The sequence below is a fragment of the Salvelinus namaycush genome, chromosome 13, assembly GCF_016432855.1.
Source record: "Salvelinus namaycush isolate Seneca chromosome 13, SaNama_1.0, whole genome shotgun sequence".
Classification (NCBI taxonomy): Eukaryota; Metazoa; Chordata; class Actinopteri; order Salmoniformes; family Salmonidae; genus Salvelinus; species Salvelinus namaycush.
The window spans coordinates 40,088,096-40,113,637 of record NC_052319.1 but is presented as its reverse complement, the minus strand read 5'-3'; the positions used below and the strand labels follow the sequence as shown (position 1 = coordinate 40,113,637).

General features: G+C 42.6%; 1 protein-coding gene across 1 annotated transcript in view; it reads left to right on the top strand.

The window, feature by feature from the left end:
- Nucleotides 1-25,542, top strand: part of LOC120058526 (collagen alpha-2(V) chain-like) — a 60,631-nt gene that overhangs the window by 27,143 nt on the left and 7,946 nt on the right. Inside the window, exons 2-41 of the mRNA XM_039007248.1 lie at nt 5,773-5,997; nt 6,652-6,671; nt 6,779-6,844; nt 7,166-7,219; nt 8,400-8,492; nt 11,034-11,111; nt 11,298-11,342; nt 11,445-11,498; nt 11,783-11,836; nt 12,071-12,124; nt 12,215-12,268; nt 12,398-12,451; nt 13,339-13,383; nt 14,581-14,634; nt 14,927-14,971; nt 16,739-16,792; nt 17,000-17,098; nt 17,666-17,710; nt 17,869-17,967; nt 18,300-18,353; nt 18,564-18,671; nt 18,924-18,977; nt 19,092-19,190; nt 19,354-19,407; nt 19,684-19,782; nt 19,886-19,939; nt 20,045-20,098; nt 20,253-20,306; nt 20,465-20,518; nt 20,814-20,858; nt 20,989-21,087; nt 21,201-21,308; nt 22,098-22,151; nt 22,589-22,642; nt 22,735-22,788; nt 22,901-22,954; nt 24,659-24,766; nt 24,864-24,917; nt 25,059-25,112; nt 25,314-25,475. Of these exons, the coding sequence (XP_038863176.1) occupies nt 5,773-5,997; nt 6,652-6,671; nt 6,779-6,844; nt 7,166-7,219; nt 8,400-8,492; nt 11,034-11,111; nt 11,298-11,342; nt 11,445-11,498; nt 11,783-11,836; nt 12,071-12,124; nt 12,215-12,268; nt 12,398-12,451; nt 13,339-13,383; nt 14,581-14,634; nt 14,927-14,971; nt 16,739-16,792; nt 17,000-17,098; nt 17,666-17,710; nt 17,869-17,967; nt 18,300-18,353; nt 18,564-18,671; nt 18,924-18,977; nt 19,092-19,190; nt 19,354-19,407; nt 19,684-19,782; nt 19,886-19,939; nt 20,045-20,098; nt 20,253-20,306; nt 20,465-20,518; nt 20,814-20,858; nt 20,989-21,087; nt 21,201-21,308; nt 22,098-22,151; nt 22,589-22,642; nt 22,735-22,788; nt 22,901-22,954; nt 24,659-24,766; nt 24,864-24,917; nt 25,059-25,112; nt 25,314-25,475 (2,822 nt within the window). The remainder of the gene's footprint in view (nt 1-5,772; nt 5,998-6,651; nt 6,672-6,778; nt 6,845-7,165; nt 7,220-8,399; nt 8,493-11,033; nt 11,112-11,297; nt 11,343-11,444; nt 11,499-11,782; nt 11,837-12,070; nt 12,125-12,214; nt 12,269-12,397; nt 12,452-13,338; nt 13,384-14,580; nt 14,635-14,926; nt 14,972-16,738; nt 16,793-16,999; nt 17,099-17,665; nt 17,711-17,868; nt 17,968-18,299; nt 18,354-18,563; nt 18,672-18,923; nt 18,978-19,091; nt 19,191-19,353; nt 19,408-19,683; nt 19,783-19,885; nt 19,940-20,044; nt 20,099-20,252; nt 20,307-20,464; nt 20,519-20,813; nt 20,859-20,988; nt 21,088-21,200; nt 21,309-22,097; nt 22,152-22,588; nt 22,643-22,734; nt 22,789-22,900; nt 22,955-24,658; nt 24,767-24,863; nt 24,918-25,058; nt 25,113-25,313; nt 25,476-25,542) is intronic.

Below are 25,542 nucleotides of genomic sequence, written 5' to 3'. Positions count from 1 at the left end.
ACATCTACACGGTACCGTGTGGCTCAGTTAGTAGAGCATGGAACTTGCAATGTCAGGGTCGTGGGTTCAATTCCTATGGTGGACAAGTACAAATGAAAATGTGTTCACTCACTACTATAAGTTGCTCTGGATGAGAGTGTCTGCCAAATGAATAAAATATCAAATGAAATGCAGTAAGCATCTGAGAACTAAGGCATGTTCAATCAAAGTCTGTTACTGTTTTTCTGGGATTAAGTTTTTTTTCTTTTTTCTGCTTTGCAAAAACATGTTTGATGTTTGGATTCATATGAAGATACATTTTTTCCATGTTTGTTCCAGTGTTTTATTGATTAAATTCATCCAAACGTGCATTTTCACAGAGCAATAGCCTGGAAACTGGTAATTTCACAGGGACCCAAGTTTAAACAAAGTGCTTGCTTTAGTTATGCACAGTACTTGGAGGCAGGACAGCAGAGCTTTATCCCGGGACATTCAGACTTGTCAAATGTCTTACAGTAGATAGAACATAAATGAGCTGGAAACTGCCTACAGCCTACTGTCTACTGCCTACTGCCTACAGCCTACTGCCTACTGCCTACTGCCTACCGCCTACCGCCTTCTGCCTACTGTCTACTGTCTACTGTCTACTGCCTACTGCCTACAGCCTACTGCCTACTGCCTACTGCCTACTGCCTACTGTCTACCGCCTACCGCCTACCGTCTACTGCCGTCTACCTAATGTCTACTGCCTTCTGCCTACTGCCTACTGCCTACTGCCTACTGCCTACTGTCTACTGCCTACTGCCTACTGCCTTCTGCCTACTGCCTACTGCCTACTGCCTACTGCCTACTGCCTACTGCCTTCTGCCTACTGCCTACTGCCTACTGCCTACTGCCTACTGCCTACTGCCTACTGCCTACTGCCTACTGCCTACTGCCTACTGTCTACTGCCTTCTGCCTACTGTCTACTGTCTACTGCCTACTGCCTACTGCATACCGCCTTCCGCCTACCGTCTACCGCCTACCGCCTACCGTCTACAGCCTACCGCCTACCGCCTTCCGTCTACCGCCTACCGTCTACTGCCTACTGCCTACCGCCTTCTGCCTACTGTCTACTGCCTACTGCCTACTGCCTACCGCCTTCTGCCTACTGTCTACTGCCTACTGCCTACTGTCTACTGCCTACTGCCTACTGCCTACCGCCTTCTGCCTACTGTCTACTGTCTACTGTCTACTGCCTACTGCCTACTGCCTACTGTCTACTGCCTACTGCCTACCGCCTACTGCCTACTGCCTACCGCCTACCGCCTACCGTCTACTGTCTACTGCCTACTGTTTACTGTCTACTGCCTACTGCCTACCGCCTACTGCCTACTGCCTACTGCCTACTGTCTACTGTCTACCGCTGTAAGCCTACTGTCTACTGCCTACCGCCTACCGCCTACCCCCTACCGCCTACCGTCTACCACCATCTGCCTACTGCCTACTGTCTACTGTCTACTGCCTACTGCCTACTGCCTACTGCCTACTGTCTACTGTCTACTGCCTACTGCCTACTGCCTACTGCCTACCGCCTTCTGCCTACTGTCTATTGTCTACTGTCTACTGCCTACTGCCTACTGCCTACTGCCTACCGCCTACCGCCTACCGCCTACCGCCTACCGCCTACCGCCTTCTGCCTACTGCCTACTGCCTACTGCCTACTGCCTACCGCCTTCTGCCTACTGTCTACTGTCTACTGTCTACTGTCTACTGCCTACTGCCTACTGCCTACTGCCTACTGCCTACTGTCTACTGCCTACTGTCTACCGCCTTCTGTCTACTGTCTACTGCCTACTGCCTACTGCCTACTGCCTACTGCCTACTGCCTACCGCCTTCTGCCTTCTGCCTACTGTCTACTGTCTACTGCCTACTGCCTACCGCCTTCTGCCTACTGTCTACTGTCTACTGTCTACTGTCTACTGTCTACTGTCTACTGCCTACTGTCTACTGCCTACTGCCTACTGCCTACTGTCTACTGCCTACTGTCTACTGCCTACTGTCTACCGCCTTCTGCCTACTGTCTACTGTCTACTGCCTACTGCCTACTGCCTACCGCCTACTGCCTACCGCCTTCTGCCTACTGTCTACTGTCTACTGTCTACTGCCTACTGTCTACTGCCTACTGTCTACTGTCTACTGTCTACTGTCTACTGCCTACTGCCTACTGCCTACTGCCTACCGCCTTCTGCCTACTGTCTACTGTCTACTGTCTACTGCCTACTGCCTACTGCCTACTGCATACCGCCTACCGCCTACCGCCTACCGCCTACCGCCTACCGCCTACCGCCTACCGCCTACCGCCTACCGCCTACCGCCTACCGCCTTCCGCCTTCCGCCTACCGCCTACCGCCTACCGCCTACCGCCTACCGTCTACCGTCTACCGCCTACTGCCTACTGCCTACTGCCTACTGCCTACTGCCTACTGCCTACTGCCTACTGCCTTCTGCCTACTGCCTACTGCCTACTGCCTACTGCCTTCTGCCTACTGCCTACTGCCTACTGCCTACTGCCTACTGCCTACTGCCTACTGCCTTCTGCCTACTGCCTTCTGCCTACTGCCTACTGCCTACTGCCTACTGCCTACTGTCTACTGTCTACTGTCTACTGCCTACCGCCTACCGCCTACTGTCTCAAGAGCCTAGACTAATATAGAGACAACACAGCTGGTTCCAAACAGAGGTTCAGAGATAAAGAATGATGATAAAAGGCGTAGCGAACCCTGCTGAGTGTCACAGGGTCGTTTTCCGTTATCTCACGCGAGACATGGTGCAGGGCAGGCTCTATGGATCAATTCTGACAGGTAGGGGGGAGACCTTCTGAGACCCAGGGGTGGGTGTCTGGTGTAGGGTGGTGTTGGGGGGGTGTTCCCATGGGGATGATGAAGGGGGTGAGGTGTGTGTGTGTGTGTGTGTGTGTGTGTGTGTGTGTGTGTGTGTGTGTGTGTGTGTGTGTGTGTGTGTGTGTGTGTGTGTGTGTGTGTGTGTGTGTGTGTGTGTGTGTGTGTGTGTGTGTGTGGCCGATGTGGGCGGCATGACTCATAACCACAGACATTCATCAGGGCAGGCGAAATACCTTGAATTATGGTACCCTCAATTATAAGATTAGACATTAGCCATTAAATTTGATCACTTAGCCATATTGTAGCTTATCCAAGGCTGTAGTTTCCTTTAATTTGAGATGGCTATACCGTCCGCATTGTGTTTTGCTAAGGCATGTTTAAAAATGATTGGTGGTATCAGTAACATCATCCCACTGGCTCTCTAGTTTGATCCAGTTCCCAGAATAAGAGTATTTGGTTCTCCTTATCTGTTCTCGCCTCTCTTTGTTTAGTATACCAGTGGTTCCCAAACTGTGGGGGTCAGCAAAATGTTCACAGCACCTCTTGGCAAAATTCATACAATTGCAGGAAATAAGATTCAAACCTGCTAAATGTTCTCTCCGTTAACAACCTGGGTTTGGAAACCCCTGCAGTAGACAACACAGTACTGTGAAGTCAGACTCTTTTATGCACTTTATCTTCCTCTAATATTCAGAATAAGATCATGGTGAACCAAGTATTCCAGGCTAATTTGTGCGTATAGTTTTTGTCATAACTTTGTCATAATTTTATAAAATGTTGGTCATCGTCTACGGCATCCATCTTAGGAAGTCGACAGTTTCAGGCTAAAGTCTTCCTGTGGCCGTTTTGTATACGTTGCGGAGTGAGATAACAGATGGTTCATTTAGCAGATGAGATAATCTAGAATGATCCGTTACCCCCACAGTGCCAAAGTGATGACATAGCCGACGGCTCAGTCTGTTTCCTCCCAGTCAGATCTCACAGCACACTGAGGAACATAAGTAATAAGTGGGAATATAAAGTAGAGTCTTGTGAGAGTTGTTGGTCTGGTAGACATGTTCCTCTGGCACTCTGACCAGTCTGAGGCTTGTTCTTGCCAAATGATTACCTATAAAGCTCAGGGATGCCACCTGGTGTTAATAACGAGAACAGGTAAAGGACCTACAAGTCACCTTTACTCCATCAACTCAGCCCGATGATACGTTTGTTTATGTTTTGTGTGTCAGTTGTCATGACTACCTAGACACGCTAATGTGCCCTAAAGTAAAGTTCAACCGCTCTCCTTTCCCCAGCAAGTCTCCATCAGGTTGCTGTGAATGAGAATGTGTTCTTCTCAGTCAACTTACTAACCTGGTAGAGTAGAAGTTCAATAAATAATGAAGTAGATAAAAAATATCAATCATAATCAATAAGTAGGGGGGGTGCAAATGTGGATAAATTGTGTTAAAAACGAATGGGAGCTTTTCTTGACATAGCCTAGTCTCTCCTGCATTTGGGGTAGTTAGACCAGGTAAACCCATGAAGCTTTGTTGTAAATTCGCATAAGCACTCAAGATGGTTTGTGTTTTATAGAGCACCATTACTGTTTAATAGCCCTTTTCCACTACTTTTCTGTGCGTGTGTAATAAACATTTAGTATTTTATTGGTATATCTATGCGTGGACATTTTTCATTGGTGGCTGGGTCATTTTTTTGTGAGTCTGTGAGTCAGGTTTTCGAGGCATTCCTTTGGAGGAAGTTAGCTCATGTCTGACAGTGGGGAGACTTTACTACAACCGACAGTCACCTTTTCCAGAACCTTCTTTTACCTGCAAGTTGAACTGAGATGTTATCCAGTACATAATGGAAAACATATGTTCCACATTACCTCTAAACACAGTTACCTGTTGTTGATTTATGATACAGAATAATACGATTCTGTTGCACTAACATTGCATTTATTCTTCTGTGTTTAAAGTGTCCAATTGGGTTTGTGTTCATTTTCTTGTTGGTGATACTGCATGCCAGTAAAGAAAGCAGAAGGTTTTGCGATGTCCAATGAGGAAACATGTAATCTATCATGAAGCCACACAGGAAGCCAATAGGAAGAGAGCTATGAGAACATGTTCACAAGCCACTAAATAAGTCTGAAGTATAACATTTAACCAGTGCATCGCTTTCAATGACTAGTGTCTTCATGTTGATCTATCTCAGTTCTGGACAGTGGCATTTACCACATTTTTCAACATGTAACATCTATCTTAATGTAGTAACCCAGAACTAGGCATCCTCTTTGCCTTCTGCCTATGATTGTAGCATCTAGCGATAACACATTGTGCAAATGAACAATGACACCACATTATCTTTAATGTGAATTTTAAGAGCAGTGGTCAAATTTTTTGTGTTCAACTTCTTCCTGTCCCTGTTCTCATCAATTTATTCACAGAAATGCAGATCTCTCTAATATGCTCCTACCCATCACAGTTCCTTTCTGTTGCTCACGTTCCCTGCTGACCTATCCTGTCTGTCCTTTCCCTGTCTGACCTTTCCCAGTCTGACCTTTCCCAGTCTGACCTTTCCTGTTTGACTTTTTCTGTCTGACCGTTCCTGTCTGACCTCTCCTGTCTGACCCTTCCCTGTCTGACCTTTCTTATCTGACCTTTCCTGTATGATCTTTCCTGTCTGACCTTTCCTGTCTGACCTTTCCCTGTGTGACCTTTCCTGTCTGTTCTTTCCCTTTCTGACCTTTCCTGTCTGACCTTTCCTGTCTGGCCTTTCCTGTCTGACCTTTCACTGTCTAACCTTTCACTGTCTGACCTTTCCCTGTCTGACCTTTCTTGTCTGACCTTTCCCTGTCTGACCTTTCTTGTCTGACCTTTCCTGTCTAACCTTTCCTATCTAACCTTTCCTGTCTGTTCCGCTCTCCACAGGAGATGACTTGGGCTGCACGGTTGACGGCCAGGTGTACACCAACCGAGACATTTGGAAACCGGAGCCATGTCGGATCTGCGTGTGCGACAACGGCGCCGTCCTGTGCGACGAGATCCAGTGCGATGAGCTGTCCAACTGTGAGAAAGTGATCATCCCCGAGGGCGAGTGCTGTCCCATCTGCCAGAGCGAGGGCAGCACAGACACCAGTGGCAATGGCAGACCCGGTGAGCAGTCAGAAAGCGTGACCAGAAATCTATAGTGACCCCAAGTCATGACAAAGACACACATTTGTTATGAGAGAACTCAGTATGAACTGTGTTTGAATGTGTAACTACTACTACACTAATACACTGATGACACTCATGACACTGATGACACTCATGACACTAATGACACTGATGACACTCATGACACTCATGGCACAGATGACACTGATGACACGGATGACACTCATGACACTAATGACACTCATGGCACTGATGAGACTGATGACACTTATGACACTGATGACACTGATAACACTCATGACACTGATGACACTCATGACACTAATGACACGCATGGTACTGATGACACTGATGACACTGGTGAAACTTATGACACTGATGACACTCATGACACTGATGACACTCATGACACTCATGACACTGATGACACTCATGACACTGGTGACACTTATGACACTGATGGCACTGGTGACACTCATGACACTGGTGACAATCATGACACTGATGACACTCGTGACACTGATAACACTCGTGACACTGATGACACTGATGACACTGATGACACTCATGACACTGATGACACTGATGAAACTGTAGACTACAGGCTTTTGTAAGATAATTATTTGTTTATGTCTGTTCTTTCATTTTCAGATGGTGGCAGAGTCTACAGGGTAAGCTTTAGGATCTCCTTGTGATTATTAAACATCTTTAAAATATCTTGTTACTAACTTGATTTTAACAGTGAAGCAACATCTGTCATCTTGCTCTTGGTTTGTAGGGTCAGAAAGGAGAACCTGGAGATGTACCACAGGTGACTGGGATCAGAGGTCGTCCTGGGCCTATGGTAAGCTTATAGATCACTTTGTTTTCAGAGTCTATTATAAACTAAATTTGTGATATAGTGCTTTGTCGAGATTCACCAAAATACAGCTTTAAGGTTTACGTCTTTTACCAGTTGTTTCTCACTTGTGGTGTGGATTTTGTAAGACTCTTTCAGTCAACTCTAGATGGCAGAAGAGCACAGTTACCTACAACACAGTTACCTACCTGTACTTGACAGAGCATCAATAATGACTTTCCTCCATTTCAGTAATGATGCCATCATGTGATTAATGAAAGGACATTAGTGTGGCTTTTCCCATCCGTTCTTTTTGTTCGACAACAGGGGCCTCCCGGATCTCCAGGATTCAGAGGGGACCGAGGCCAGAAAGGAAGACCTGTACGTTCCAAACATGACTTGTGAAAACACACACACCTCTAGGATGCATGTAGAGCAAATATATCACGCTGTAGCTACGCTGGAGTTCTGTACTGTATAATTATTTACATTGACAACAACAACAAAAAAGTGAGTTTCAATACAAATTGGATCTTTGCCAAACCCTTTTCTGTGACACACCCTCAGAAGTGATCCATGTGGCCCCAACTGTGCAGTCCACACAGAGCTTGTCTTATAAAAACCCAATGTCATGTAGCTTGATTTGGAAAATATGCTAAAGGAATATTTACTCATTATATAATGGCAGGTAAAACACAGCCTTCGTGGTGTAATTTCCTCTCCAGGCCAACCAAGCTGAGACATGAAAATGTACGTACTACTCAGTCTCTATTGAATTAGGATATTTCAGAGAAGCAACTAATGTATATGATTATGAACATAAAATAATTATATAGATTTTTTTTAATCAATGGCTTTCATTGTCGTGCTCAAATAGAATACAGTATCTTCAAAGATAATCAACCTGTTAAAGACTGTAGACAAACAATGATATACTGTGCACTGTGGAGATTTTTTGTCTTTGGTGAAAAACACTGGGATAAAACAAAAAAAACAATCAACACACCATTTATTTTCAGTTTCAATGACATTACATTATCATTAGAATGCACTCCCAAAAGACCCATTCCGCAAACGTATGTATTTCATTTAAATTCAGTTCACAACAAAAACCTAAATGATGAATGAACATGCCCCTCTTATTGGAATGCTGATCCAATTGAGGACATACATTTAGCAGAACATCATTACTCTCTATGATTTATGGCATAATATGTCCTCGGTGTACCTCTCATGTTAGCATTGTCAAGCATAAGCTGTAATGATTTATTTTTTGGTTTCTCATTGTGGCTACTTTCATCCTCCACTGTTATTGTGTATCAACTAGAAAACCTGCTTTAGAACACAAGACAATATGACCGTCTACACATTATGCTACTAAACATAAATGGAGATCCACAACCCAGGGGTCACTGATATCAATACATGAGTTGAGAGAAGAAAAAAAACTAGGTTTACAAAGTAACAAGTTTACGATTTGGCACTTAACGAATGACACAGTATTTACTTGTTATGAGTTGCTTCATCCTGCTTATATTAACATGACATTGTCTATCTAAAGGGGCTGCGTGGATCTGCAGGATATGACGGAGAGCCTGGTGTGCCTGGAAACCCAGGAGAACCAGGGCCTGCAGGAAACCAGGGTCCACCAGGAGTATGTACCACAATACCCACCCCTCATAAGCATGTACCATCTCAAGTGTATAGCATGTCTATACATGTTTAATTGACTGTCAATAAGTATAAACCCTTTATAAAGGCAACATTATTGTTAAGCGTTACCCTCATGTAGTGTATTCTCGCTAGATGGATTGCTGGATTGGCAATGGATAAATTCACTACCAAACATGTTAGTCATGTTTTTGTTTTACAATCAATAGTTATATTAACATCGTGCTAGCGGTGGGGTTAAATTTTACCCCCCCCCAAAATCTAGTTGAAGTCGGAGGTTAACATACACCTTAGCCAAATACATTTAAACTCAGTTTTTCACAATTCCTGACATTTAATCCTAGTAAAATTCCCTGTCTCAGGTCAGTTAGGATCACCACTTTATTTTAAGAATGTGAAATGTCAGAATAATAGTAGAGAGAATGATTAATTTCAGCTTTTATTTCTTTCATCACATTCCCAGTGGGTCAGGTTTGTAGGCCTCCTTGCTCGCACACACTTATTCAGTTCTGCCCACAAATTTTCTATAGGATTGAGGTCAGGGCTTTGTGATGGCCACTCTAATACCTTGACTTCATTGTCCTTAAGCTATTTTGCCACAACTTTGGAAGTATGCTTGGGGTCATTGTCCATTTGGAAGACCCATTTGCGACCAAGCTTTAACTTCCTGACTGATGTCTTGAGATGTTGCCTCAATATATCCACATAATTTTCCTTCCCCATGAAGCCATCTATTTTGTGAAGTGCACCAGTCCCTCCTGCAGCAGACCACCCCCACAACATGATGCTGCCAACCCCGTGCTTCACGGTTGGGATGGTGTTCTTCGGCTTGCAATCCTCCCCCATTTTCCTCCAAACATAACGATGGTCATTATGGCCAAACAGTTCTATTTTTATTTCATCAGACCAGAGGACATTTCTCCAAAAAGTACAATCTTTGTCCCCATGTGCAGTTGCAAACCGTAGTCTGGCTTTTTTATGGCAGTTTTGGAGCAGTGGCTTCTTCCTTGCTGAGCAGCCTTTCAGGTTATGTCGATATAGGACTCGTTTTACTGTGGATATAGATACTTTTGTACCCGTTTCCTCCAGCTTCTTCACAAGGTTCTTTGCTGTTGTTCTGGGATTGATTTGCACTTGTCGCACCAAAGTACGCTCATCTCTAAAGACAGAATGTGTCTCCTTCCTGAGCGGTATGACGGCTGCATGGTCCAATGCTGTTTATACTTGCGTACTATTGTTTGTACAGATGAATGTGGTACCTTCAGGCATTTGGAAATTGCTCCCAAGGATGAACCAGACTTGTGGAGGTCTACAGGTGTTTGCCCACATTTATTAGTGCTCCTGGGTGCAGCTGTGGATCCGCTACTGTGGACTGGGATCTGGCCTTGTATAGAATGTCCTTGTATCTCTCCTGGAAGGGGATATAGTCACCCTTTAGACACTCCTCTACGGCTCTGATCTGATCTGAAAGACTCGAGATAACTTTCGTAATCTCTTCAGTCTTCTCATTTTCCATCCAAATCTTCTCCTTCTCTTCCTCCCTTAAAGTACGTATCCTGGCCTCCTCTTCATCTAGCAGAATTTTCCGAAGATCATCAAACTCTATCCTGATCTGCATTTGTGTAAAATCGGCCTGTGTCTTAATGTACTTTGCTGTTTGATGACAGGTTAGTTTGGCTTCAGTAAAAAGACACAGCTTCTCCTTCAAGGGCTCCAGTTCAACCGTTATTCTTTCTTTGTGATCCTGGACAATTTCATCTATGGGACAGAACTTGTGGCCTGTGTGTGTTCTTGAATCACGACACACTAAACACACAGGCTGTTGATCCGCCGTACAGAAGAGCTTGAGTTTCTCTTTGTGCCGAGTGCAGAGCCTCTCGAACCCAGCTGCATCTCTGGAGCTCCTCTTCTGTAGGAAGCCGTCACACAGCCTCTTCAGGGTAAGGCTTACTGCTGGGAAAGGCATTGAGGAGATCCTCCTGCAGACTGGACACTCCTGGTCTTCCATACGTTTCCAGTACTCCTCAAGGCAGGTTTTTCAGTCACTGTGGCTGCAACACAGAACCACAGGATCCCTGAAGATATCATAACACACAGGACAGGAGAAATCATATTCTATAAGAAATGATTCAGAAGCCATTTTGTCACTCAGACAGTCAGTTTCCTACTCTGTAATGGCCTCAGCAAACAGCTAGAGGTAGAAGAATCAGCTTCATTGGCAAGTCCAAGAGCGCTTCTACACTGACCACAGGTCTCTATGGATCAGAGTAAATGGTGACAGCTAAAGGGCTAAACTGTAAAAGTATGAGGCTATATAAAATTTAACAGGGAGGATCTTTATTATGAACGTCCCTAACCAAAGCACATTATCAGACTGATTATCTGGCCATTACCTGGTCTATTGAGAAACTCAGTATGGAAACAAGAAAAATTCACCTGGCCGTTACCTGGCGTATTCTGTTAAGTGGCCTCTGAGTTTCAGGTTGAATATCCAATACTGTAAATCACAGTTCTGTTTCCCCAGGGACTGGGAGCTCAGATGGCTGGAGGATTTGGGGATGAGAAATCAGCCGGCCAAATGGCCATGATGCCAGGAACTAGGGTAAGAAGGATGCAGTGGAACCATCTTGGGTCACACAAGTTTCTTGTGCCATCTTTATTTACTATGGCTTGGATAATTTAGCTTTTGTGGTGATGTTGGTGTATGTCTTGAATTTGTTGAACTATGGGTGTAAGTGGGCTCATACTATTTATGATTCTGTGTACAATTATGCAACCTGTGTTTTAGGGAGAGGCAGGAGCAAGAGGACCTCCTGGGCCAAATGGAAACCCTGTAAGTTAAAAACAACGAATGAAAAAAAGAATTTCAAACAATTATATTTGGAGCAAGCCGTTCACTCTCTTTGTTCTCTCTCTCGCTCTCTCTCTCTCTCAGGGCCATTCTGGACCGCAAGGACCCCATGGGGAAGTTGGTGATCCAGGTCACATGGTATGACAACTTCTCCTTGTCATATGTCATGTTTCTGGTCCGGTGTTCCCTGTTTATTGCGACCATTCTCAACAAAGTGTCTATAAAGTCATGTTGGCACCACAGTAGTCACATCCATCTTCTTGAAAACAAACAACACAAAAGTGACAGACTACAGAATATGTGCAACTGTTTATGTTGACCATTTAATCTCCTGGCAACACTTGACATAAAGCTGACAGATATAATATATTATGATGCCGTTATAATGCATTATAATGTCTTATCATAATCTTCTGTTGTAGGGTCAATCTGGACAAAGGGGACCTGAAGGGCCACCAGGAAAGCCGGGTGAAGACGTGAGTAAACTCTCATCTCTGTTCACCAGAAGTACTGACGCTATTCCATGGACTGCATTCCAAGATGGACTGCATTCCAGATGCTCTGTGTCACAATAACCTTCCCAACAGAAACAATCTCAAAAGACATGAACATACTAGATTGAAGGCATGCTAAACTTACTTCATGATGTGTAAGAAACATCACCCTTTATACTTAGTAAATGCTACTCATCTCTTGTGATATCATCCTAGGGAGAAGCAGGGAAAGCTGGAAATTCAGGAGAGATGGGATTCCCTGGATCAGCGGTAAGTTATATATCAATAGAAGTGTTACGCATGAAGTTATTACTAAAATAACTGCAATGCTGTACTCAAATACCATGTAATGTATTTCAGGGAGCTCGAGGATTTCCAGGGACACCTGGGCCTCCGGGATTGAAAGGCCACAGAGTAAGTATAACCCTATTTAGAGCTTCGAGCTAACGCTGTAATTAAAAGCACTATACAAATGAAATGTATTATTAATATTATTACTATTATTGTTATTATTAATGGAGAAATACACATTCCATCTTTCAGGGTCACACAGGTCCAATGGGTCTAAGAGGAGAAACTGGAACTGTAGGATCCAAGGTAGACAATCTACATATTATGTTATAACTAACTGGTTTTATAACTGACAGTGATATTCATGTAGATATTATGTTATAACTAACTGGTTTTATAACTGACAGTGATATTCATATAGATATTATGTTATAACTAACTGGTTTTATAACTGACAGTGATATTCATATAGATATTATGTTATAACTAACTGGTTTTATAACTGACAGTGATATTCATATAGATATTATGTTATAACTAACTGGTTTTATAACTGACAGTGATATTCATATAGATATTATGTTATAACTAACTGGTTTTATAACCGACAGTGATATTCATATAGATATTATGTTATAACTAACTGGTTTTATAACTGACAGTGATATTCATATATATATTATGTTATAACTAACTGGTTTTATAACTGACAGTGATATTCATATAGATATTATGTTATAACTAACTCCTTTCATGATTCATGTAGACACCATAGTTATTTCTAGTCATGATACATCAGTTTCATACAGATAATATATAATATATGATACATATAACTATGCATTTTGTAGATCAGGGTGTCAAACTCATTCCACAGAAGGGCTGAGTGTCGGCAGGTTTATTGTTCTCTTCTTTAAATGAAGACCTTCACAACACATAAAGTGTGTTCCCTCAGGTCGCTACTCTGCTACCACATATCTACAACTCAAAATCCATACGTGTGTGTGGAGTGTGTGTGTGTTATCATGTGTACGTGTAGGCGTGTGTCTGTGTCTTAATTCATCAATCAAGTACAAGGGTGGAGTGAAAAACTGTAGAATCTCAGTCCTCCGTGGAATGAGTTTGGGCACGTGCTGTAGAGTGTTGAAAAGCATGTATTAATGAATGCAATGTTTCTGTCATCGATCTCTTAGGGTGCATTAGGCCCCACTGGTCCAATTGGCACACCTGGCCCTATGGTAAGTGGAACATGTTTTAAATATACAGTATTGTGTACTAACAACTTGTGCTGTCTCTGACAAAATGCAATTCATAGCAAAGACCACAGAGATAAACAGCGTGACTGTTATGTTGATACCAATTCATAGCAAAGACCACTGAGATAAACAGAGTGACTGTTATGTTGATACCAATTCATAGCAAAGACCACTGACATGAATAAAGCTACTGTTATGTTGATACCAATTTGATATTTGATCTTTAGAAGACATCTCAACTTCTGCACCAATCAAAAAAGATAAGATAGGTGAAAGCAAAATGATGGATGCATACCTGGCGTTGGCTTTGACCAGTACAGATCCTTCACAGTCTAACCTGGCGTTGGCTTTGACCAGTACAGATCCTTCACAGTCTAACCTGGCGTTGGCTTTGACCAGTACAGATCCTTCACAGTCTAACCTGGTGTTGGCTTTGACCAGTACAGATCCTTCACAGTCTAACCTGGCGTTGGCTTTGACCAGTACAGATCCTTCACAGTCTAACCCGGTGTTGGCTTTGACCAGTACAGATCCTTCACAGTCTAACCTGGCGTTGGCTTTGACCAGTACAGATCCTTCATAGTCTATCCTGGTGTTGGCTTTGACCAGTCCAGATCCTTCAAAGTCTAACCTGGTGTTGGCTTTGACCAGTCCAGATCCTTCACAGTCTAACCTGGCGTTGGCTTTGACCAGTACAGATCCTTCACAGTCTAACCCGGTGTTGGTTTTGACCAGTCCAGATCCTTCACAGTCTAATGCAGTAGAATGAAAAGAGACAAGCAGATGAAGCCAGTATGTGGATACAGTCCATGAAGAGAAGCTGTACTGCTGGATTACCTTTGGCTTTCATATCTTTCAGCTGTCTAAAATTAACAATGCAATGTGCGTAACTAACAGGCATAGTTTAATTAATAAATTATCAAAATAAAAAAAATACAGCAAATGTTTCAAATGATTTTTTCCTGTTAGTAGAAGCCTATTTAATAAGACATGAAGCCTAATGGTGTTGCTTCATGGTTGCTCAGGAGCAGCAGTTGGACCTATTTGCAGGACTGTAGAAAAGCCTTGTCATAGTGCATCGGCCAATTAAAACTTTTACTCTAATGGTCACTTTTTTCGTACATTTATATGTTTATTGTTCTGCCACTGTAAAAGCAATCATGACGTGTGGCTTTTTAGGGCCCTAGAGGCATGCCTGGGGAGAGAGGACGCTTAGGAGCTAATGGAATACCGGTAAGAATGAGAACACTTTTAATAAAGTGCATTATTCCACACAGCCAATAATAGCATTCTCAGATGTATTGCTGCTTTTTATATACAGTACAACGGTATACAATTAATGCCTCCAGATAACAAGCTATTGTTATATTCACCTAGAGTGATCAATTATTATTTTAAATATATTTTTGTGGTCATGTACAGTCTTTGACTAATGTACACAATACACATTTCCGATGTATGTCTTTACAAGAATTAGGATTGCATTTCTTTTTGAATCCAATGAATTGTTTGTTTTCTACGGTAGGGTATGAAAGGTCCTCCTGGGAACATTGGCAAACCAGGTCCGATGGTAAGACAAGTAGACCTAACTCATTATCAACTGTTTATCAAATTCATAGAATAACTCAATACACTGGAGTTGCTACTAGTATATTACTCAATACAATGGAGTTGCTACTAGCATATTACTCAACACAATGGAGTTGCAACTATCCTATTACTCAACACACTGGAGTTGCTACTAGCATATTACTCAACACAATGGAGTTGCTACTAGCATATTACCCAACACACTGGAGTTGCTACTATCATATTACTCAACACACTGGAGTTGCTACTATCATATTACTCAACACAATGGAGTTGCTACTATCATATTACTCAACACAATGGAGTTGCTACTAGCATATTACTCAACACACTGGAGTTGCTACTAGCATATTACTCAACACACTGGAGTTGCTACTATCATATTACTCAATACACTGGAGTTGCTACTATCATATTACTCAATACACTGGAGTTGCTACTAGCATATTACTCAACACAATGGAGTTGCTACTATCATATTACTCAACACACTGGAGTTGCTACTAGCATATTACTCAACACACTGGAGTTGCTACTAGCATATTACTCAATACACTGGAGTTGCTACTATCATATTACTCAACACACTGGAGTTGCTACTATCATATTACCCAACACACTGGAGTTGCTACTAGCATATTACCCAACACACTGGAGTTGCTACTATCATATTACCCAACACACTGGAGTTGCTACTAGCATATTACCCAACACACTGGAGTTGCTACTATCATATTACCCAACACACTGGAGTTGCTACTAGCATATTACCCAACACACTGGAGTTGCTACTAGTATATTACTCAACACACTGGAGTTGCTACTAGCATATTACCCAACACACTGGAGTTGCTACTAGTATATTACTCAACACACTGGAGTTGCTACTAGCATATTACTCAACACAATGGAGTTGCTACTAGCATATTACTCAACACAATGGAGTTGCTACTATCATATTACCCAACACACTGGAGTTGCTACTAGCATATTACTCAACACAATGGAGTTGCTACTATCATATTACTCAACACACTGGAGTTGCTACTATCATATTACCCAACACACTGGAGTTGCTACTAGCATATTACTCAACACAATGGAGTTGCTACTATCATATTACTCAACACACTGGAGTTGCTACTAGCATATTACCCAACACACTGGAGTTGCTACTAGCATATTACTCAACACACTGGAGTTGTTACTATCAAATTACTCAACACACTGGAGTTGCTACTAGTATATTACTCAACACACTGGAGTTGCTACTATCATATTACTCAACACAATGGAGTTGCTACTATCATATTACTCAACACAATGGAGTTGCTACTATCATATTACTCAACACAATGGAGTTGCTACTATCATATTACCCAACACACTGGAGTTGCTACTAGCATATTACCCAACACACTGGAGTTGCTACTATCATATTACCCAACACACTGGAGTTGCTACTAGCATATTACCCAACACACTGGAGTTGCTACTAGCATATTACTCAATACACTGGAGTTGCTACTAGCATATTACTCAATACACTGGAGTTGCTACTATCATATTACTCAATACACTGGAGTTGCTACTATCATATTACTCAACACAATGGAGTTGCTACTATCATATTACTCAACACAATGGAGTTGCTACTAGCATATTACCCAACACACTGGAGTTGCTACTAGCATATTAAAGCTTTTCAGCAATTCATGAATGAACTTTTCTGGTTTTATGCTTGCAGGGTCCATTAGGTATCAATGGTCCCCCAGGATATCCAGGAATTCCAGGAATGAAGGCAAGTAGACTGTCGAGTAGAACATGAAGTATGTAATCCATGTTCAAATCTATACGATACGAACTGAGACTTCAGAGGTTGTATATGTAATGTTGTATACATCATGTTATATATATAACCTAACAACAGATATTGCTAGCTAATAAGTTTATGCAGGGCTATGTAGATAAAATTGATTCATTGAGGATTTCTGTTTCTCTTCTCCAGGGCCAACCAGGTGCCACAGGAGTGCGGGGCCCCGAGGGGCAACAGGGCCAGAGGGGTGAGACAGGACACCAAGGCAGGGCAGGGGCAATTGGCCTACAAGTACGGCTCTTATTTCTAACACCTACTCTATTTATTGAAGGTCCAATGCAGCCATCTTGATCTCAATAAAAAAATAATTTTAATTAAATACCATACTCTAATTGTTTTCACTTAATATTGTCAAAAAGAAACAAAAATAGCTTCTTAGCAATGAGTACTTTCTCAATTTTGCTAGGACTGTCTCGGAGTGGTCTGAGTAGGGAGGGGAAAACTGAAAACTAGCTGTTATTGGCAGAGAGGTTTGGAACTCTCTTTCTTATTGGTCTATTTCCTAATTTGCCGCCTGGTGATGTCACCAGGCAGACCAAAAGTCCATCCCATCAAAACAGGCTGGAATTTGCAGAGGTCTTTTCAAACAGCTGTTACGCTAAAAGGGCATTATCATAATTTTCACACATTCACAGTATAATTCCAACCTCATAGTGTGGTAATATATATATATATATATATATACACACAGGGAAATCACGTTTTTGACTGCACTGGGCCTTTAACATCCTTATATGCACAATGCATTTTGGTAATGCACTTAAGATTTTATTAATATGACAAATTTGCTATTTCTAGGGTCCTTCAGGAACTGACGGTGGCCCAGGTACTAAGGGTCCAGTGGTATGTATATTATCATTAATCTAGTACTCCTAATTACCAAGAAAATAATTTGTTGTTAAACAACTGTAATTGTAGTTTCACATAGTATACCTAGAGTATTTAAAGATGTAAATGATCAAGATTGGTGTGTATTGAGAGATGCTCCTGTTGTTTTGTAGGGTACCATGGGTGTGCAGGGTCCCGGGGGTCACCTCGGACCCCACGGTCCACCTGGACCTCAGGGAAGCACTGGACAGCCTGGGATCAAAGGTCAACTGGTAATGTGGCGTCTTTTTACTTTGGATAAAAGTGATTTTTTTCTACTCTTGCGAGGTCCAGACATTCATGTTCCTTATACATGTATAAATACACTATCAATGTTATGACATGCATGCTCTAGACATAAACATCGCTCTGTGTTACTTTGGCCTTTACCAAAGCACAGAGGAAATGGCCCAGAGCGCCTTCTAGGCAATGTACTTTTACTGCAAAATAGTTGTTTTGACTGTTTGACAAGGGGATGGGGATTTTGTTTTTCATTTTTATGATGCATTATCTATAATAAAATGTGACTTGTGATGTACTTATGCTTCTCACGTCTTTGTTTCAGGGAGATGTTGGTGTTCCTGGGTACAAAGGAGAGGGCGGACCCAAAGGAGAACCTGTAAGCCCAAATAATGTGACCTTTCACAGATGATTTTGTATACAGTGATTGTAATATATTACAATACTTGGTTGTCTAAATGTACATTATTCCACATTGGATGAAAGAGAGACACTGTCATAGCTGGTACAGAGCGTATTAAGATGGTTGAATGTCAAGTTTATTGAGATGGTTAAACACATTTTAAATAAAGTTTGTTTTGATTCCTAGGGTCCCCCTGGTTCCCAAGGAGTGATTGGGCCCCAGGGTGAGGAGGGAAAAAGAGGAAATCGCGGTGACTCTGGTTCATTAGGACCACTGGGTCCTGTTGGTGAGAGGGTGAGTCTACCGTTGGCCTCTCTACTACTGAACACCTCTAGATTATAAGGATTTAGGTCAGTGACTGTAAATTCAGACTTCTCAGGATGAATTTCAGCCCTCCATTCTCATTTACCTCAGTTCATTCCCCATGAATATGTCCTCAACCCTGTGCATAAAAATGTATATTGTTTCATAGATTGTAATCTTGGTACCTGTATATCCTATGCTATGTGTCTTCTTTTCATATATTGATGGGCATGTGTATTACAGGGGTCTCCTGGTAACCGAGGTTTTCCCGGTGCTGATGGATTACCTGGACCTAAGGTACAGACAGATGATCAGAGATCTATTACAGCTAAAACATGTGCTCATTAGACCGGATTCTAAGGACTGGAGCCCCCAGCCCAAACCTAATTCACTATACTGTTTCTCCTGAAGGGTGCTCAAGGAGATCGTGGAACATCTGGCATATCTGGGCCTAAAGGTTCAGGAGGCGATCCAGGGCGCACTGGCGAACCAGGCCTGCCAGGCGCAAGGGTAATGTGAAGACATCATCTAGCTTTCCAAGATTCCCTCGTTAACTTATATCCCATATTTATATCTCAAAAACCCAAACGATGCTGATGGGAATCTGTCTTGGTCTACCACAAACTGTGGATCTTTGTTTCTGAAGCTCATAACCTTGTCTGTTGTTTTATAGGGTCTGACAGGTACCCCAGGAGTCCAGGGAGCCGAGGGCAAGCCAGGACCACTGGTAAGGTTGACCATAGTTGGAAAAAAAGAGTCTTTACACACATCCAACACATCCAACTTTTTTTTTTTAACTGCAGAGAAAGTGATTGTCACAGCTCCAACAAGTGTTCTTAAATCAATTATTTCACTGATATACCAACAAGCTTTAGAGCGACAGGGTCTATTTGTCAGGCGATCAGTGAGTGGACAACACCTCTTTTTGACCATTGGCGTCAGATGTCATAACACTGAATGAACAGCCAGAGGTAAGAATTGTGTTTGTGTCCTCTGTCTGAAGGGCCCAGCAGGAGAAGATGGCCGCCCAGGACCAGCAGGATCTATTGGAACCAGAGGTCCTGCAGGAACCATGGGAACACCTGGACCAAAGGGCTTTAACGTAAGGAACTTTGAAAGTTCTAATCTTCTCAGCATGTCTTGCTTTCAAACTTGTCCTATCTCCTCATGACCTCTTGAATGACCCCTTGTCTTTCAACCCAAAGGGAGATCCAGGGAAGACAGGTGAACAAGGATCTCCGGGAGTGGCAGGACAAAGAGTGAGTGTCTTTGTCAATGAGCACTAAATTACTTCTGTCTTCGTACGTGTCTACAGAAACAATTGTGTTTATGAGGACGATCACTAATGATGACTTCCTTTCTAGGGTCCTCCTGGGAAAGATGGGGAGGTTGGCCCTGCAGGTCCCGCTGGACCTCCGGTAAGTCGCCTGTTTGTCTCTGATTATTATGACTCCTATCTAGTAGCATTGTGGTATAGACATTACCAATCTCATTTCAAATTATGCTGTATCACAATATACTTATCTTGATGAACGATTGAGTGAAAATGTTCTGTAAACTGTTTGTCTGAAGGGTGTTGCTGGTGACAGAGGAGAACAGGGACCTCCCGGTGTGAATGGCTTCCAGGTGGGTTATCATACATTTTTACCAATGGCATTAAGAACGGTGAACTAGCTAGCATCGGCTGATTACTGAAAGTGTCAACAAAGCTTGTCACTTATATGGGATTGAACCAACTGTGCACTGTTGTTGTCATCTGAAGTGTATATGCTGTTGTGTTTCAGGGATTACCTGGACCACCAGGCCCCCCTGGAGAGTCAGGAAAACTAGGTGATCTGGTGAGTTTGATGAATAATATAATATCTTATACAGTATATGGCATTTACCGGACTTTTTTATCCAAAGTGATTTACAGTCAAGCATGCATACATTTTATGCATAGTTGACCCCAGAGGGAATCGAAACCACAATCCTGACGTTGCAAGTTCCATGCTCTAGCAACTGAGCACTTGCACAGTCTGAGTTAGCTGAAGTATATACCTAATAAGATACATAGCTCCTCTGTTTTATGGGATGCAATCCTCATTGTATGATATCATGACATTTTAGATTGACTTTATTTGTCTTGTTTAGGGTATCCCCGGAGAAGGAGGTGCTGTGGGTCAAATTGGACCAAGGGTACGTTTACCATCTTACTAATATAAATATATATTGAACATACTGTATATACCATGCAGTATTGTACCAGACACACATATACATTATATGTGTCTGTTGTGTGACTGAAACCTGTTTTGTGTTTAAACAGGGAGAACGTGGAATCCCAGGAGAGAGAGGAGAACTCGGACCTCACGGTTTAGCTGGACCCAAAGGAATCCCCGGAGCACCAGGACCCGATGGACCAAAGGTATTTGTTGTCCATGCATAGAGATGTAATGTGGAACCTCAATGGAGGATTATGTGTTTTGGATCTTTGAAGCAGCAAATATGAAACTGATCCCATTGCTTTTTTCCCCAAAGGGTAGTCCTGGTCCTCACGGTGGAATTGGTGACCTAGGACCTCCTGGTCTTCAGGGGATGCCTGGTGAGAGAGGGATCTCTGGTCCTCCTGGGCCTAAAGGTGACAGAGTAAGTATTCACACACTACTTGATTATCTCCTTATCTTACAATATCTTGTCTAGGGAGGTGGTGTATTCATCTCCTTATCTTATAATATCCTGTCTAGGGAGACGGTGTATTCATCTCCTCATCTTATAATATCCTGTCTAGGGAGACGGTGTATTCAACTACCTAATATTATAATATCCTGTCTAGGGAGACGGTGTATTCACATCCTGATATTATAATATCCTGTCTAGGGAGACGGTGTATTCATCTCCTCATCTTATAATATCCTGTCTAGGGAGACGGTGTATTCAACTACCTAATATTATAATATCCTGTCTAGGGAGACGGTGTATTCACATCCTGATATTATAATATCCTGTCTAGGGAGACGGTGTATTCATCTCATTATCTTATAATATCCTGTCTAGGGAGACGGTGTATTCATCTCCTTATCTTATAATATCCTGTCTAGGGAGACGGTGTATTCATCTCCTCATCTTATAATATCCTGTCTAGGGAGACGGTGTATTCACATCCTGATATTATAATATCCTGTCTAGGGAGACGGTGTATTCATCTCCTTATCTTATAATATCCTGTCTAGGGAGACAGTGTAAAGCCGTCTGCGTATCCTTGTTTCTGTCTACTGAATGTGTATGATTGTTTTCTGTGATTTGTGTGGACCCTTGGAAGAGTACAGTAGATGTTGGTAGTTAAAGGTGGGCAAAGTAAACAATTAAATCATTATGATAACATAAGAATAGTATTATTTATCTGATTGTGACATGTGACATTCTCCATCATTGTAGGGAACCGGTGGAGAGAAGGGATCAGAAGGTACACCTGGAAATGATGGCGCAAGAGTAAGTCAAATTTACACGTGCATTTTATCTTTCGCTTTGATGCAACACAAAGAGGCATTGTGTTACTTCTTATTTTGGCCTAAAACAAATAGTTTTGTGCTTTGATCATGTGAAGACAGATAGCAGATGTTCTTATTTGAAAGGTGTTACAGTAGCCCCAGGTGCTTACCCAGCTTATTCAAACAGTTGGCGAGCCATGCTAGCATGCAGTGATTGTGTCAGAACAGGAAAAGTTATCTGTACTGTAGGGTTGTAAAACAACAACAGACACTTCTTTATAAGGGATGAGTTATTCTACAGTGGAGTATTACAGTAGGAGTCAGCTCGGAAACATGTAGCTGCATGTTCTGTCAGAGAAATATGTCTGCTCATTTAATTGCACAAAGTCACAAAATGGATGAATATATTTCCTCTAACAAGACCTTTTCTCACCACAGGGTCTTCCTGGTCCTCTCGGCCCACCCGGACCCCATGGACCCAGCGGTGAAAAGGTAAAGACACATTTTGCCAAAAGCTAGATAAATTTAGTTAGCTAATATTTTTGTTGTGACACTGGAACAACTGGAACTTGTTGTAATTGCAGGGAGAAGCTGGACCTAAAGGCCCTCCCGGACCTCATGGATCAAGAGCGATGCCTGTGAGTGGACAACTTTACATTCAGTATAAAACCATACAGTGACACATTTACCTGGGAAATTATCATATCAGCTGTTATGGCATAATGATCTGTTTGTATTCTGTTCCACCAGGGAAACCGTGGTGAACCTGGTCCTATTGGTCCTGTTGGGTTTGGTGGGCCACCCGTAAGTCCTTCTTAATTACTGTAACCCAAGATGCCTACGACATGACATTCAATTGATTGTCTTAGCATCATACTAATACTAATATTAATACCACTACTACTACTACTAATAATAATAACACATTACATTTATAGAGCGCTTTTCATTTACAGATGTAAATAACGCGATTATAATAATTCATGTCGTACTGTATATCATACAGCGCATTCGGAAAGTATTCAGACCCCTTAACTTTTTCCACATTTTCTTTCTTATTATTTTAAAATTATAAAAAAAAATGTATTAAAGTGTTATTTTCCATCATCAATCAACACACAATACCCTATAACAACAAAGAAAAAACTGGTATTTAGACATTTTTGAAAACTGAAATATCACATTTACATAAGTATTCAGACCCTTTACTCAGTCCTTTGTTGAAGCACCTTTGGCAGCAATTACAGCCTCAAGTCTTATTGGGTATGACGCTACAAGCTTGGCACACCTGCATTTTGGGAGTTTCTCCCATTCTTCTCTGAGGATCCTCTCCAGCTCTGTCAGGTTGGATGGGGAGCTTCGCTGCACAGCTATTTTCAGGTCTCTCCAGAGATGTTCGATCAGGTTCAAGTCTGAGCTCTGGCTGGGCCACACAAGGACATTCAGAGACTTGTCCCAAAGCCACTCCTGCGTTGACTTGACTGTGTGCTTAGGGTCGTTGTCCGGTTGGAAAGTGAACCTTTGCCCCAGGATCTCCCTGTACTTTGCTCAGTTCATCTTTCCCTCAGTCCTGACTAGTCTCCCAGTCCCTGCCGCTGCCATCACCATGCTTCACCGTAGGGATGGTGCCAGGTTTCCTCCAGACGATGCTTGCATTCATGCCAAAGAGCTAAATCTTGGTTTCATCAGACCAGAAAATCTTGTTTCTCGTGGTCTGAGAGTCCTTTAGGTGCCTTTTTGGAAAGTCCAAGCGGGCTGTCATGTGCCTTTTCCTGAGGAGTGGCTTCCGTCTGGCCACTCTACCATAAAGGCGAGTGGTAGCCTAGTGTTTAGAGCGTTGAACTTGTAACCAAAAGGTTGCAAGATTGAATCCCTGAGCTGACAAGGTAAAAATCTATCTATCTATCAACCCACTCCCTAGGCTGTTATTGAAAATAAGAATTTGTTCTTAACTGACTTGCCTAGTAAAATACAGGTAAAAAAAGGCCTGATTTATGGAGTGTTGCAGAGATGGCTTTCCTTCTGGGTTGACCATTGGGTTTTTGGTTACCTCCCTGACCAAGGCCCTTCTACCCCGATTGCTCAGTTTGGGCAGGCGGACAGCTTTAGGATGAGTCTTAGTGGTTCCAAACTTTTTCTATTTAAGAAATGATGGAGGCCACTGTGTTCTTGGGGTTCTTCAATGCTGCAGACATTTTTTGGTACCCTTCCCCAGATCTGTGCCTCAACACAATCCTGTCTCGGAGCTCTATGAACAATTCCTTCAACCTCATTGCTTGGTTTTTGCTCTGACATGCACTGTCAACTGTGGGCCCTTATATAAACAGGTGTGTGCCTTTCCAAATCATGTCCAATCAATTGAATTTACCACAGGTGGACTCCAGGATTAGACCCACCCCTTGTATATTAGCATATTATTAGACCTCCTTTTGTGTCATCTCATAAAAAAAGTAGTGCCTTTGGGATGTTTCCAGCTCTTATGCTTATTTTCTTATTATCCTCATACAGGGTCCTGATGGGCAACCAGGAGTCAAGGGGGAGCTCGGAGAGCCAGGTCAGAAGGGTGACGCTGGTTCTCCAGGGCCTCAGGGCTTATCTGGATCCCACGGACCTCCTGTGAGTTAACATGTCACATTCTCTTGTGCTACATTGTCTCACATAGACAACAGATCAGGAGGGACAATCTCATACAACAATATTCATCTCTCCGTAGGGTATTGTTGGTGTGGCTGGACTGAAGGGTGGCAGAGGAACCCAAGGTGCACCTGTAAGTTCATGTTTTATATTTTGATCAGTCTCTGGGGACTTTGACATGATTGTGTCCAGGTAATGACACATACAGTTCAGAGAGTATATAAACATGTAATGAACAGTAATCATGTGGATCTTCTCATCTTTTCACTCGTAGGGTCCCACTGGTTTTCCTGGATCTGCAGGCAGGGTTGGACCACCAGGCTCAACTGTAAGTAATCACCAAACCACTTTTGGTTAGATTGATTAAATGTACCAATTCGGAAGTAGCCATCGGCTATCATTTCAATATGCCACTGGAATTGAATACTTTAATGATAACCACTTACCAGCTATTGTGAATGCACTTCACATTATTCTCAGAGAGATAAACAACAATAACAAAAATAACAACAAATGATGTTTGTGACAGGGTCCCATTGGAGAGGCCGGACCCCTTGGTCCCCCAGGGAAGGAGGGTCCTCCTGGCCTTCGTGGAGAGAACGGATCCCCTGGAAGACAAGGAGAAAGAGGCCCCCCAGGACCAGCCGGAGGCCCAGGAGACAAGGGAGACTCTGGGGAGGACGGACCCACGGTAAACTATCAATGAATAGCAATGTTTCTCAATCGGTTCCTGGGAGAATCTCAGTATCTGGGATAAT